The sequence below is a fragment of the Trachemys scripta genome, chromosome 2 (assembly GCF_013100865.1).
Source record: "Trachemys scripta elegans isolate TJP31775 chromosome 2, CAS_Tse_1.0, whole genome shotgun sequence".
In the NCBI taxonomy this organism is placed as follows: domain Eukaryota; kingdom Metazoa; phylum Chordata; order Testudines; family Emydidae; genus Trachemys; species Trachemys scripta.
Genome location: NC_048299.1, coordinates 209,061,218 through 209,076,216, shown reverse-complemented (window position 1 = coordinate 209,076,216; position 14,999 = coordinate 209,061,218). Strand labels below are relative to the sequence as shown.

Sequence of the window (14,999 nt, the reverse complement as noted above, 5' to 3'; positions counted from 1 at the left end):
CTATAGAGATTAGATATAGATGTTTGCAGATGGATGATGAAATACAGCTTATGCAAACAAACCTCAAAGCCTGGAGCAGACTCAGAGGCGGAGTTTAGGTGATCAAGCAGGGATCAATAAGGCAAACCACTTTATCCCACTTTGGGAAGAAAAAATATGTAACCCCTTGGGACAGCAACCCTTTATTTGGCTGTTTAGGGCCACAACGGCTTCTGCTGCTGTGTAGACAGTAAGTATTACTCCTGACACAGGACTCCCCAAGTGCTTTACAGAGGTTATCCAGTTTGACAGATGGGGAACGGGAGATGCAGAGCGGCTCAAAGCAAGTCAGTGGCCAAGCTGGGCATTGACCCCTGGGCAGTACTGTAGGTCAAATGTACGTCCTACTCTATTTATGGCTCTCGGGAGCTGCGCCCGCTAAGCCCTGGCCCTTCCGCAGCCCGGGGGCTGCCCGCTAGGGGCTCTGAGCGGCGGCTCCAGGCTGGCGGCTGCAGGTTGCCAGAGCGGTCAGAGGGGGGAGCGAGCGGGACAGACTTTGCACGGCGCTCCGGTGCCAGAGCCTCCCCCGTTCAGGGAGAGCAGGAGGGAGCCAGCCAGCCCGGCACTTTCCTTTTGGGAGCGGGGAGGAGCAGCAGCTGCGCAGGCGTCTCTCGCACCCTGTTGATTAGTCAGTGCTGGGATGGCGTTTCCTGGGCCAGTCGCAGCTGCGAGCCGAGCGGGGAGCAGCCCCGGGGGGCTGGAGGAGCAGCCGCAGCCGCTGGGCGGGTGTCACCTTGCGCTTCGCCAAGCCTAGCATGTCCCGGGGAAGCGGAGGTGGAGGCGGCGGCAGCAGCAGCTGCAGCAGCCGCCGTTGAGCAAGGCGAGCTCCGTCCTGTTGGCTGCAGCACCCCGCCGGGCAGGAGCCGCCGCCGCCTGCCAGCCTGACTCCCCCTCCCCGGGCCCGGAGGCGGAAGGGAAGATGGACCCGGGCCCCTCGCTGGGATCCAGTCTCAAGGATGTGAAGTGGAGCGCGGTGTCCGTCCCCTTGGACCAGCTGGTTAGCACCTACCGGCTGCCCCAGCTCGTGCGGCTGGACAGCGGTGAGTAAAGCCCCGGCCCGGGGGGACGGGGACCAGGGCTGTGAACAGCAGCCGCCCATTAACTATTAACTTCTGCAGACTCGGCGGGCGGGAATGGCTCCTCCGGCACATCCCGCGCCTGCAAGGCAGGGAGAGATTCCCCGGAACGCGCGGCGCGGCCCCCTGCACGGCCTGGGGGCTGCCCGACCCGGGGCACAGGCGTGAAGTGACTTGCCCGGGGACCCCCAGCTTGCCACGGGCAGAGCTGCGGACAGAACCTAATCGTAGCCCGCCGCCTTTTGGACCTGCGCTTCTCCAGCTGTTCCATCCTCACAGGTCCAGGGGTCCTCTCAGTGACTTGGGTCCCAGCACGTTTCCTTGCGGCCTGCTCTCATCTCTGGGGCCACAAGCCTCTGCCAGGGATGGATTCTGACAGGAGTGTGTGAAATCCCTCTTTTTCAGTGAGCCTTGGTTTGCAAAAAGACCTTGAATGCTTTCTGGAAGGAACTGCACGTCTGTTGTGGGTCTGGGGCTGCTTTTTTTATTGGGGTGCAAGTAATCCATCATTAACTGTGGAAAATGCAGAAGTGAGGGGATGTTTATAAAGTTAATGATTAGTTCCAAGAGTTTCTAGCTTGGAAAAATGTTACCCCCATAAAAATTCAGATTCTGGTTCTGGGGCTGTGGAGAACTGCAGAATGCTACAACATACTAAAACTGCATTTGTTTTGCACTCTTAAACCAGACCTCTCTGCTTATTAGATGTTACAGTAGAGTGTTGGCTCTTTCACCATTTTCTTTCTGTAGTCTACTGGTTTAAACAAATTGGATCATGCTCTTTTGTGTGTGTGAGTTTGGGGAAGCTCAGTGAGTCCAATGTAATGTCAGTTGGGAGTCTTTGAGAATAAAAAAAAATACTTGGTTAAAAATCTAGGAGGACATTTGCAACACCTAAGGCTCAATCCTGTGATTACATGTTGTGGAACCTACATCAAGGCCAAAGTAAAAGGAATATTAAATAAACCAAGTAGTCTAAGCCGTAAATGTTCATCATGTTAATGTTGATTGAAAGGGCAACAGACCTGTTAAAAAAAGAGGTAACATGAAAAGTCTGTAAATCTCAAAGAAAAGGAACTTTTTATTACTATACCTCTACCCCGATATAATGTGGCCCGATATAACACGAATTTGGATATAACGTGGTAAAGCAGTGCTCCGGGGGGGCGGGGCTGCGTGCTCCAGCGGATCAAAGCAAGTTCAGTATAACGCGGCTTCACCTATAACGTGGTAAGACTTTTTGGCTCCTGAGGACAGTGTTATATCGGGGTAGAGGTGTATTTACTTGTATGCTAACCTACAGTCTCTAGGTCAGCATATTATTTTCTATTAAAATCTGGAAATTAGAAGTTATGCCCCTGATAGAATGGCTAGTAGAGCAACATGCTACCACATGAGACAAATATTTGGGAATGATATTTGGTATTGCTGTTCCTTGAAGGTTTGGAGTGTCATGGAAATAATCGTAGAACTTGGGTGAAAGGGATCAGTCCAGAGAGAGCAGCCCCGGAGGTACAAAAACAATGGCTTCTTCTTGGCCCAATACAAATGTGGGAGTGATTGGTTGGTTTTCCCTTGATGTATAGGAAGACAGCTCATGTTTGGGTGCCTGTTGCAGCAGTTATGGTACTTTCAAGGTGTCATCTATGAAGTGACATGGAGGGTTTGAGTACCAAGTTTTGCCTTTGACTTAAAAGTTGTCCTTTTATGGCTTTGAGTCTGGGCCAACATGCTTAAGTAATATCTCATTTTACTTTATCTGCTCATCCACACTGGAATCAGTCTATTGCTTTCCTGTCCTTATAATCCTGAGGTGATGGGAGCCAGAGCTTTTTGTAACTCTGCCCCTTAATTATGCAGTATCTTTCCTATATTGCTTTGTAGTGCTTGTGTCCTGATGGTCAGAAGTAGGGTGAAGAAAAGATTTTCCGCCTTAACTGCTGATTAGTTTTATAGTATTACATCACAGGGCACTGCAATATTTATGTGAAAGCTGTTATGTTAATGTAACTTGTAGTGTAGTAACACCTTCTGTGACTTGAAGCAGCTAAGATGGCCTCCGACAGTTGTGCTTAAGATTGTCAGGTTGCTGGAAGCAATTCCAGATTTAGTATGTCTCTTGATAATCTCATAATTCTCTCCCAGGCTTATGTGGTGTATGCTGCTTCTTCTTCATCTTTGTTGACGTGACTTTTTTTGACTACCAAATTCACAGTCCATTTTGGTCAATTTCACAATCATAGGATTTTAAAAATCGTAGATTTCAGGATTTCAGCTATTTAAATCTGAAATTTCACTGTGTTGTAATTGTAGGGGTCCTGACTGAAAAAGTAGTTGTGGGAGGGAGGGTGCAAGGTTATTGTAGGGGGGTTGCGGTACTGCTACCCTTACTTCTGTGCTGCTTTTCCAATGGTGGCGCTGCCTTCAGAGTTGGGCAGTTGGAGAGAGGTGGCTGCTGGCCAAAAGCCCAAAAGTAAGTGCGTGGTATGTTATTGCCACTCTTACTTCTGCGCTGCTGCCTGCAGAGCTGGGCCCTCAGTCAGCAGCCGCCATTCTCCAGCCACCCCGCTCTGAAGGCAGCAGCACAGAAGTAAGGGTGGCATGGTATGGTATTGCCACCCTTATGTCTGCGCTACTGTGGCCAGTAGCTGCCGCTCTCTGGCTGCCCAGCTCTGAAGGCATCTCAGAAGTAAGGGTGGCAATACTGCGACCCCCTCCTAAAATAACTTTGTGGGTCCCCCCGTAACTCCCTTTTAGGTCAGGACCCCCAATTTGAGAAATGCTGTTCTCCCCTACAAAAACTGTACAGTATAGGTTAAAAGCCCATAAAATACCAGATTTCACTGGGGGAGACCAGATTTCATGGTCCATGATGCATTTTTCATGGCTGTGAATTTGGTAGGGCCCTACTTATTAGAAGGGCACTGGAAGCTTTTTGGGAGCAGGGAGAGCTCTTGGAAATAAAATTATTATTGGCCTCATGCCCCAATGCTTCTCTCTCTCCACTCTCCCTCTCCATCTCCCTTGATTTGTTGTTTGTGTCTTGTTTTTGGAAGTGGTGAGAGGAGTTTCTTATAGTTATTGAGGAGGCACAAGATACCGCTCAACCTTGCACTTAGATCTTTCTGCATCTCTTTAAAGGTCTCTGTGCGTCAGCTTGTGGTGTCACAGAGATGGCAGTCACAAAAGTCAGTGTCTTATAAAGAATGTAGACAAGATTTAGACTCCCTCACTGGTACCAGAGAGTGTTTTCTGCCTCAAAGGGGATTGTCTTAGAATGGGAGGGAGGAAGGAAGCGGTGAACCAGAGACCAGAGCTTTTTCCCCTGAAGTGAGAAAGTAGAGTTTGTGTGATATTTATACGAGTGGCTGAAAGACTTGTCATTCCAGGTCCTCTGTCTACACCCTGGATAACAAAGCTACTTATGGGAATCTGACAGAGGACATCTCTGAATTAAGGATAGGAAAAACCAAAGGCAAAACCTATTGCTAACATGCATCCTCTGAAGTTTAACACACTTTGTAACTCGGACAGGTAACACCAATTCTATCAGGTTGCATTGGGCTTTTAAAGTGAGCTTCACTGAAAATAGTCACAACTTGTAAACACATCTGCCAACATTTACAAACCTTGGTGCCTGAAGTTAGTGAGCCTAAAACTGGCCCGATCTAAAAACAGTGCTGAGTATCCACAAATCCCATTGTAGTCAATGGGGAGCTGCATGTGCTCTGCCCCCTTTGAAATTCAAGCCACTTTTAGTTAGGTGCCTATATTCAGGTGCCCTAGGTTTAAAATGTTGGCTACTTGAATCTCCTCAACCAGCTGCTTTTCCCTTAGTTTACTTTTAACAAAAATTAACACTCTTTGGGGGAGTATCAGGGGGAGTAGGAAGAGGGATTGAGGAGCTGGAGATTTTTTTCATACGTCAGTGTTTGTAAGACTTCATTTTTCTTGTTTTTGAACAGTTGCTGTCTTGAAGCTTTCTAGCGATGTGGAGATTATCGTAATGTTGTCTTCTCATCTCATTTGTGATTTAGGTCTTAGAAAAATTGAATTATTAAATTGTTTGAGTGCAAGAACTTCACTGCTCTGTTGTCAGGGACTGTTTACCCTGTGAGCAGAACCAGGGTGATGCGAATTGCAGAGCGCACCAAAGTGTTGCAGTCTAACTGCCCCCCATGGACACTAAAAGCATCCTCTTTCAGACAGGACAGTGTCAATGCGAACTAAGTACATTTTTAGTTTGCACCAACAGCATCCACACAGGGCATTGAAAGTACAACACTTAAGTGCGCTCTGCAGTTTATGCCCCTGTAGTCTGCGCTGTGGCGCAGTATAGACATAGCTTTAGTATCATCATGTCTGACTTCAAATTGTGAATAAAATGAATGAATGAAGTCACATTTCTTGTGCCAGAATCGCCTATAACTTAGGCAGATATGAACATCCTGGGAGAATATTCCCTCCAAATAGTTCTACTTGCTCTGTAAGCACAGTTACATACACAGGAAATGATAAAAATACAGCTGTTGTGAAACAGAAACATTTATTGTTCAGAATCAAGATCTGAAATATTTACCTGAATTAAAGCTACTTTTGGGTTAGGGAGAGTGGGTTTTGGGGGGTTTCCTTGGGGAGGGGAGGAGTGAGGGAAGAAGAAATCTGCCTAGTTATATATAAACTGCACATGGTAGTAGTTAGGCTGTGACATCTCACCTCAAACTGAAATTAAAAGATATATATTCATAGCTTCTGATGAAAACTGGGCTAGTTCAAGCTGATAGGAATATTTAGTTCCAATTTCTAAATAGCTTGCACTTGGTAATTCATCATAATGCCGCTAAAATGGTTAGTCCTCTGAAATATAGAATGGTCCTTAAAGATGGTAAATACTGTATTTCAGATGCTGTTGGTTTTGTGTCTTTATTAAGTGCCTATTGCTGGTATTTATTTTAAAAAAAAAAAAAAAAAAAAAAAAAAAAAAGCTACATTGTCACCTTAACAAGTGACAGTACTTAGACTGCTATTACCATGCATGTTGCCAGTATGTCATAACAGGCTAAATATTAATAGAAAACCCAAGGTAACCAAGTGCAAACACAACTAACAAACACTAAGCCCAATGAATAAGCATTACATCCTGTCTTGGGGCTCACTAAATTGGCTCTGTCAGACCAAGGAGAACAAGTTTCAAAAACAGTAAGAACTGGATGAGAGAGTCCTGCCTCCGCCCCCTGAATTACACTCTAGGAGATGGAATCCTGGCCTCATTGAAGTCAGTGGGAGTTTTGCCATTAACTTCCAAGGGGAAAGGATTGCACCCCAGGATCCAACAGCAAAAATACCTTTATATGACCTTTCCTCGCAGTGCAGGGTATTAGGCGAGAGCAGGTCTCTGAGGTAATGGTGTCTCAGCCTGTTCAGGGATTATAAATAGACAACAAATTACTTAACTTTAGACCTTTCTGGTGAGTTATAATACTATCTTCTTTATCTGCTAAATGAGTCAAAACTCCATGTAGAGCTTATCCTTATTTTCTCAAGGTTTTTGAAATTTCTGGTAGCACAGGTGTAGTCTAAGGATAATCTCAGAAGACGGAAGAAAAATGCTATTAAGACTAAGAAGTGGAAAATTATGCTTTGGTTAAAGAGTTAAACTGCGTGGCTTTTTGGCAGCAAATGGTGAACTCCATGTCTGGCATTCAAATCCAGCTTTTGTTTTTAAATAGGAAAATTCAATGTCCTACTGTTGTCTTATTTATTAGGACCCCAGTCATCCTAGCACCATTGTTAACTTTTGACAGCTTGCTATTGTTTGTTTTTTATCCCCAAGGAGGGACCTGGGACCACATTCCCTCTCAATTCCAGAGACTGGTCTCTCTCGCGATGAGATCACTATCACTGCAGACTGCTTGTACTCATCCTGTGGATAAAAATATTTCCCGGTGCTGTCAGCTATTTAACAATCATCACTCCAGAAAAAATATTTAAAACTAATGATACCAGTGTTTTTAAAATCAAACATCCTGGCACTAGGCTGGCTGGGTAGATAGTCCAGCTTGAGGCACCAGTGTTCAGAAGTCACTTTTGGCTGTTCGCTGAGCCTGACTGAGAACCCCACTCTGAATTCTTCTGGAGACAGTGTTGATGGATCACTATAAGTTATTAAGACTCAGGGGGAAATAATTTCTTTTGACTCGCAGCATAAATGCAATATTTGTGGTTGCTTTAAGGCAGACTGACTGAATTATGATGTGGATTTCAAGGAGGGAAAGCCTATGAAAAGAAGGGGTTGTGGGGTTGAGTGAAATATCGTATGAACCCTGATTAAACTCTCTCTTAAAAGCTGCACTGGGAGATACTTTACTTGATGCGTGATCTGGCTAGGCTTGAGGTTGCCATGTTGCTGCTTGGGAGGAACAAGCTTTATTTATTACATTGTAAATCCTGTCCTCAATGAGGTACCACACCAGAGGTAACCTATTTTTAAAAAGGTGTTTAGAATCATAAGTGATTTAAAAATTAGAGATGGAAAAGACCTCGATCTACTCCATTCCCCTGTTAGTGCAAGATTGTTCCCTACAGCATGTGAAGTGTTTAGTCTAGTTCTAAATGATAAGATAGTGTTGTATGGTTTCGAGACAAAGAACATCACACTAAATAGAACAGTTTGACTATGTACATAGTGAACAATTAACATTGCATCCTTTTACAAACTCAGGGATATTCTTGAAATTGAGCAATGGTTGTATACTAAGAATTTCACTCCTCTGAGGTTTGTGTGGTATCGTTTATTGTGGATAATCTTCTTTCAAGAAACTATTGCAAAGTGCTGTAGTATTTGGAGGAGGTGGTAAGAACCACTTCTGAAAAACCAAAGTAGATCAAAAAGACGTGAGCCCATCGGAATGTACATGATCCAAACACCCATGCTGTGTGAGGCACGCTACTGTACAGTGTGCAGGTAGGTGACGGTTCAGTGGATAGGTAAAGCCTCCAGTTAGGAGAAGGCAAAAAGACAGGATGTACTTTGGAACTAGTGAAAGCTTACCTATGGCCTGACTTTTTCCCATAAGCATTGAGCAGCTCTGAAAAATCAGACCATTAATGTTTGAATTGCACATATGTCAATGCACACAGTTAATATAGGGTGTAGCTGTGTTAGTCTGTATCTACAAAAACAACAAGGAGTCTGGTGGCACCTTAAAGACTAACAGATTTATTTGGGCATAAGCTTTCGTGAGTAAAAATCTCACTTCTTCGGATGCCCTCCTGGAGTTGGAGTCCAAGTAACTTGGCAACACATTCTCAAGTGTAGAACAATCTTCCAGATGAGGTGGACTTGAGTTGACTAATGTGTCTCTGAATTTTAAAGCTAAAAACCCTTGTTGTTTGAGCCTCTTGTTCAGTAGCAACTTCAGATACAATAGTGTGTACTGTATGTTCTTGAATCAATATGCTACTTCTATTATTGTGGGCTCTTGATAATGCTCTGCTATGGTAGTCAAGGATTCAGAACAGTTTGTCCTAAGCTGCTATTTTCACATGCTCATAAGTGCTCAGATATCACAGGGATGGTACCTAGATAAAGGCACAAAACAGACCTTCTGCGCTAAAATTTTGCACTCTTGACCTGTACACAAAGATTATCTTTTTAAAATAAAATATCTAAGGAACATCTCTCCAGCAAATTTTTAGTTTAGGAGTAGAGGAAAAACTACTTTTTTTATATTTTTAAATTATTGTTATTAAAAGAAATTTGACAAAGTCTTCTGGGAGATTTAGTGCATTGGTTTGGTTTAATCTTTTAAAATATCACTTAGGACTGTGGTTCTCACCTTCTTTCATTTGCAAACCCCTTTGGACATTTCGAATGTTGACCCCTTTGAAAATCTATTGCCTGTGTGTGTGTGTGTGTGTGTGTGTGTGTAGTTGAATTCTGTTCAGTTAGTTTTCAGTCTGTCTTTTGAGGACCACTTAGAGCAGAGGTTCTCAAACTTCATTTCACCGTGACCCACTTCTGACAACAAAATTAATACACGACCCAGGAGTTGGGACCGAAACCTGAGCCCGCCTAAGCCCCATTACTCGGGGAAGGAGGGGAAAGCCCGGGTGGGGGTGGGACAAAGCCAAAGAGCTTCAGCCCTAGGCAGGGGGCCTGTAACCTGAGCCCCGCTGCCCAGGGCTGAAGCCCTCAAGTTTTGGCTTCTGCCCTGCCTGGTGGGGCTCTAGGGTTGCTAGGTGTCCGATATATATATATATACATTTTTTTTTTTAAGCGGAACATCCCATCAAAAAGGGACCCTGGTGGCTCCGGTCAGCACTGCTGACTGGGCCATTAATGGTCTGGTCAGTGGGGCTAAGGCAAGCTCCCTGCCTGCCATGACTCCGCGAGGCTCCCAGAAGCAGCGGCATGTCCCCCCTCCAGCTCCTATGTGTAGGGGCAGCCAGGGGGCTCCGTGTGCTGCCCCTACCCCAAGCGCCAGCTCCGCAATTCCCATTGGCTGAATTGCAGCCAATGGGAGCTGCGGGGGCTGTGCCTGTGGATGGGGCATTGCGCAGAGCTGCCTGACCGTGCCTCTGCATAGGAGGCGAGGGGGTGGGAGGGAGGGAACGTGCTGCTGCTTCCGGGAGCTGCCTTAGGTAATCGTTAGCCTACATCTCTGATCCCCTCCTGTGCCCCAAGCCCCTACCACAGCCCTGATGCCCCTTCGACCCTCTGAACCCCTCAATCCCAGCATGGAGCCCCCTTCTGCACCCCAGACCCTTCATCCCCAGCTGGAGCCCGCACGCCTCTGGCACCCCAACCCCCTGGCCCAGCCCTGATGCCCCTCCCACCCTTCAAACTCTTCAGCCCCAGCCTGGAGCACCCTCCTACACCCCAACCCCCTCATCCCCACCCCAGAGCCCACACCCCTAGCCGGAGCCCTCACCCCCCCTGCACCTCAACCCCCTGCCCCAGCCCGGAGCCCCCCTACCGCACCCTGAACCTCTCATTTCTGGTCCCACCTTGGAACCTGCACCTCTAGCCCTGACCCCCCCCACCCATACTCCGAAACCCAGACCAGAGTCCCCTCGTGCACTCCAGAACCTGAACCCCCAGCTGGAGCCCTCACCCTCTCCTGCATCCTGACTCCCTGAACCAGCCTGATGAAAATAAGCACGTGAGTGAGGGTGGGGAGTGTGAGTGAGAAAGGGGGGTGGGGCCTCAGAGATGGGGCATGGCAAGGGTATTCGGTTTTGTGCGAGTAGAAAGTTGGCAACCCTATGGGGCTCAGGCTTCGGCCTCAGGCCCCAGCAAGTCTAAGCCAGCCCCGGTGACCCCCTGAAAACAGGGTCAGGACCCACTTTGGGGTCCTGACCCACAGTTTGAGAACTGCTGCCTTAGACATAGTCCAGGGACCCCAGGGTCTGTGGCCCACAAGTTGAGAACCACTGACTTAAGGATACAAATTTAAGGTAAACTCAATCAGAAACTAAGATAGGATGCCCAAGTAAGTAAGATAGTTCTTAAGAAACTAAAAAAAGTGTTGTGCAATGGTTCGTGTATTGTTGTTTCAAATGGTTGTAATAAAGCATGACACAAGGGACTAGCATTAAAACTGACATGGGAAAGAAGTTAATATTTTTAATACCTTTATGGGTCAAGGTGTTCCTGGTAATTTTAATTAAATGAATTCAGCACTCTTGTAGTAGTCCGGTGAACTTAAGGGAACATGCTGAAAAGAAATGCTACAGAATATGGGACAACATGGTATAGCAGTTAATTTCAGTAACGGGAGCTATTTTCCAGGAATTCCACCTGTGGTTTGACTGCAGCATGAATATTGGTATTTTGGCATAGTGAATAACTAGCTGTCAAGATCTGAGAATCTCTTACAGGAAAATACTCATCATATTAATAACACACCTACTGCATATGACTCAAAAAACAAACTTCATAAAACACTGTGTGCCAAATTACTTAAATCTCTTGAATTTTATATTTATGGTGCTTTCTGTTAGTTTAACTATGCTATTTACATGTTATTCTTACTTGTACAGCCTGCATTTTCCATACTATATATAGCTCTGTAGCTAGTCATGGTACTTTTATAAGCAAATATACAATAAAGACAGTGTTCCTGCTCTGAGAGCTTTGTACTGTAATTTAGACTTAAAATACAACACAATGATGAAAGATGATGGTGTGTGAGGAGGTAGGGAAGTATGTTCATGTTGAGCGGATCAAATGTTCCCCACGCTGTTTTGGAAAACTAGCAAATCAGCTGCAGGTTTTGTAGGGAAAAATCATCCACCCCCATTCATGGAGTGGTGTGAATAACTGGAAGTCACAGAGCTAATTACATTTAAATTGTTTTACATCCTTACGTCCTTGTTCTTGGAAGAACACTTTCAAGTATTGGTATAAAATTATTGAAAATGCAAACTTCTATTTGCTTAAAAGACCCAAATCTCTCTTCCTCCCCACAGCTGAACGTTATAGCCACATCACGCATTTTACATCTGATCATAAAACATTCACTTTTGAAATTGTGCCCATGTAATTGTGTTATGGTCATACTTGTCTGTTCTCAGTCTTCAAATTTGAAACTTTTCATATTTGTTCTAGGAAAAAAGTGTTGAGCCTCTGAGGATGGTGAGTAGGAAAGATGAGAGGCTCTTTGAAAACGTACCTCCCTCAGATCATAATACAAGATATGACTAGCTATGTATGTGTATGGTACCACACAGTGTTCAGAAAGTGGGTGCGGCTAGCAGCAAGCCGCAAAACTACAGCAAGTACCATTCCAGTGTAGGTGAAAGACCGTAGATAGGAAAGTAAACACTTTAATTAAAAAAACAAAAGTTATAGTGCTCAATAGTAAAAGTGCTTTATGAATTGTGGGTATTATTCTCCCTCCACCCTCTTAGAGATAGGGAAGTTGGCCATGGAGATTTTTGTTTCTCAATATTGGATGCTGCTTGACAAAAGTGGAATCTTTTTTCCTTTCTACATTTTTTAAAAATCGTTACTGTAGAAAAGTTTAAAAAGATGATGATTTTTTGCCCTTAATACACATTTGAGACTTGGCTTATAGGAAGGATGGTTTGGGTTTTAATAAATACTTCCAGTTTGCAGTTGAACTGGAAAAATAATTAAAAGGATACAAGATAAACTCTTATTCAGAATTAAAGCTATAGCTCCGTTTTACCCTTCCGATGGGCATAATGCAGTAGTTTGAGTTGTTGCCCTGCTTGGGCAATAAAAATGAGATAATGGGTGTTGTGCACATGGACCTGGTAGAGCTCAGCCTTGTGAGTATCCAGCTAGAGGATTATGGTTGGAGCACACCACACTGGGCCCCATCTGCTCTTTAAGCTTCCTGAACCTGAGCAGAGTCCTGGCCCTGGCTGGGGTTTCTAGGCATACTCTCAGGGTATAGATCCTCTGTCTAGCACCCCCTTCTGAGAGCTGGGATACCAACTGCCCAGACCCTGGGACCAGCGCTGACCCCTCGGACTGCCTTATAGCTTAAGCATGTCCTCTCCTTCTACTCCAGATGTGTGGTGCTTTGAGTTTACAGTGTTTCCTCTGGGGCAACAGAACTTTGCACAGGATGCTAAACACCATTACTCTGTATCTAGCATAAGCGATACACAGACCTAGACAAAATGATAACACCTATATGCATTTTCATGCCTCGGTTTCTTCAATGCTCTGAGGAGTTCTTTGGGTGTGGGCTGAGTCCTCTGGGGGATCCAGGATCTTTCTCCTGTAGTTCATGGAGACCTTCTCCTTCTTCTCAAGATCAGCTGACTTTTCTTTGCCCTTGGCTGGTCCTTCAGGTAAATAGGACATCTCTCCTATAATAGCATCCCCCTCTCTCCTGCAAAAAGTGTCCTGTGTCTTGCTTTGTGATTCCCTCAGGGTTATATGTTGTGCCATATGGATCTTTTGTTCTGCTGCTGGGGATTGTCTACTTCCCCTCTCTATAGAGAAGTAGGAGGAACTAGCTTCCCAAGTGTTTCTACTTGAGTGGGTGACCCTTTAAGATCTAACAACCAACCATGGTACCTGATTTGGTAGGTACGTGCTGTGGCCTCCATCATTTGCTGAAAAGGGCAACATTGAGGTATTCCATGATTCAACAATTTCTCAACATAGACATGTTCCCCAAATCATCACATGAGGAGTAATGTAAACGATTTTACTAAAATGAGCTACCCTAAGCATGACGTGCTTCGTTACACTGGAGTTTCGGTAACTTTCTGGTTTTGTTTGTTGCCGTGAATGGGGTTGTGTATGAACAAGACCTACTTAAAGCATAAGTGAAATTACAAGCCCTTCTGGCCTCTCTTGTCAGTATGTGCAGGCTTTGACTTGTGCCAAAAGTCCATATGAAGTTTTGTCTTGTGGGTTACTAGTGTACAGTAACATTTCTTCTATTCTAATGCAAACTGATTTTGAGTCTTTGTACCCACTTCCAGAATGAACTAAAAGCACGTGTGGGATATAAAAAACAGTCTCTAGCTAGAGAGTAATGATGACTTCTTCCTTTTGGCCTGCAAAGCTTTGCCTGAACACTACCTATGCATCAGTTATTTTCTTTTCGTTTGGGCAGTCTGTCCAAGGTACTGTCAAGTTCAAACAGTGGTCCTGGTGGTCTGCAAACAGGGATCAATGCTTCACAACGATAGACTCCCATGAGAAGTGAGCATGACGTCTTTGTTCCCAGCACCATTAGCCCAGAAAGCAAGTGGCCTTGTGTTATAATATGTTCAGAGAACATATTCTTGCAAATGGCATTTTAAAATATGAAATATAAATAGCTGACAATAAGACAGCTTAAAACAATTCCTCAACTTGCTTGCCTTGCTCAGGAAAAGCCAGAATGAATAGATGGGGCTTACAGTAACAAAGTTAGGCTTAATTGGCCCATCAGAGGAAGCACATCCTATATTTTAAGTCTTGGAAGCTAACATGATGTTCATAGTATGGGCCTCCTGCGTCTAAGGAGAGCTAGTAAGTTTCCTAACTGATCTTTGCTTCCAGTCAGCTTCTCCATTCTTGATCCTCTTAAGGCAAGTCAAACAATCTTTTTGTGTTTATTTTTTTAAGCCCCGGTAAGCCAAAAATCATGGTACTTCAAAAAGGATAAGTTTGGGGTTCTCTGCCTTTATTTTATTTTGAGTTTTTAGTTTTCACGTTTTCAAGCTTTTCACAATAGTGAAGGCTAGAAACTTTTTTTAAATGATAGCTGAAATTCTCACATAATCATATGACTCTAAAGATGACACTTCTTAAAGCACTAAATATCAGGAGACTTGGACAAAATAAAGTGGGCAACACTGTTTACTTCCAAACATGCTGCTAAGTATTAAGTCAGCTGTTTAATTAAAGGATTTGTTAAGACTTCCCACAGCAATGCGTGAGAAACCATGCTAATGGTTCTACTCTTGGATCAGTGTTATAGCTAAATGTTATGCACATACAGTATAGCAAAGTTTGAATTGCCTCCTATGATGAGCAACATTAAGGAATAGAGTGGTGGCTTAGTGCACTTTCTGTTGCTGTCCTGTGTTTTGGAATGCAAGTGGTAACATTGGGATGTTATTGCAGAGAAAGACTTTTCTGTGAGGTGATGGTGGGAGGGTTGCGTGTGTTGAAAGATTTGCTCCATGTCATTTGGCTTGTGTTCATAAAAAGGAAACACTTCCGATTCTCTGGGATGTTTCTTCAAAAGATTTAAAACGAACACAAACAAAAACCTTAATGAAGCCTAGATTGTTACTCTTGGCTTTTCGCTTGGTGGGTCATAAACACAAACTGAATCAAAACACCAAGGGAGAAATCCTGGTCTCATTGAAAACAATGGGAGATTTGTAATTGATTTCACTGGG

At 44.5% G+C, this 14,999-nt stretch overlaps 1 protein-coding gene across 2 annotated transcripts in view; it reads left to right on the top strand.

Annotated features, from left to right (window-relative positions):
- The first annotated feature begins 593 nt into the window (after positions 1-593).
- Positions 594-14,999, top strand: part of GAREM1 (GRB2 associated regulator of MAPK1 subtype 1) — a 130,008-nt gene continuing 115,602 nt past the window's right edge. Inside the window, exon 1 of one of the 2 annotated variants that reach the window (XM_034762841.1) lies at positions 594-1,079. In XM_034762841.1, the coding sequence (XP_034618732.1) occupies positions 959-1,079 (121 nt within the window). In that variant the 5' untranslated portion in view covers positions 594-958. The remainder of the gene's footprint in view (positions 1,080-14,999) is intronic. The other variant, XM_034762840.1, reaches the window with a different exon arrangement.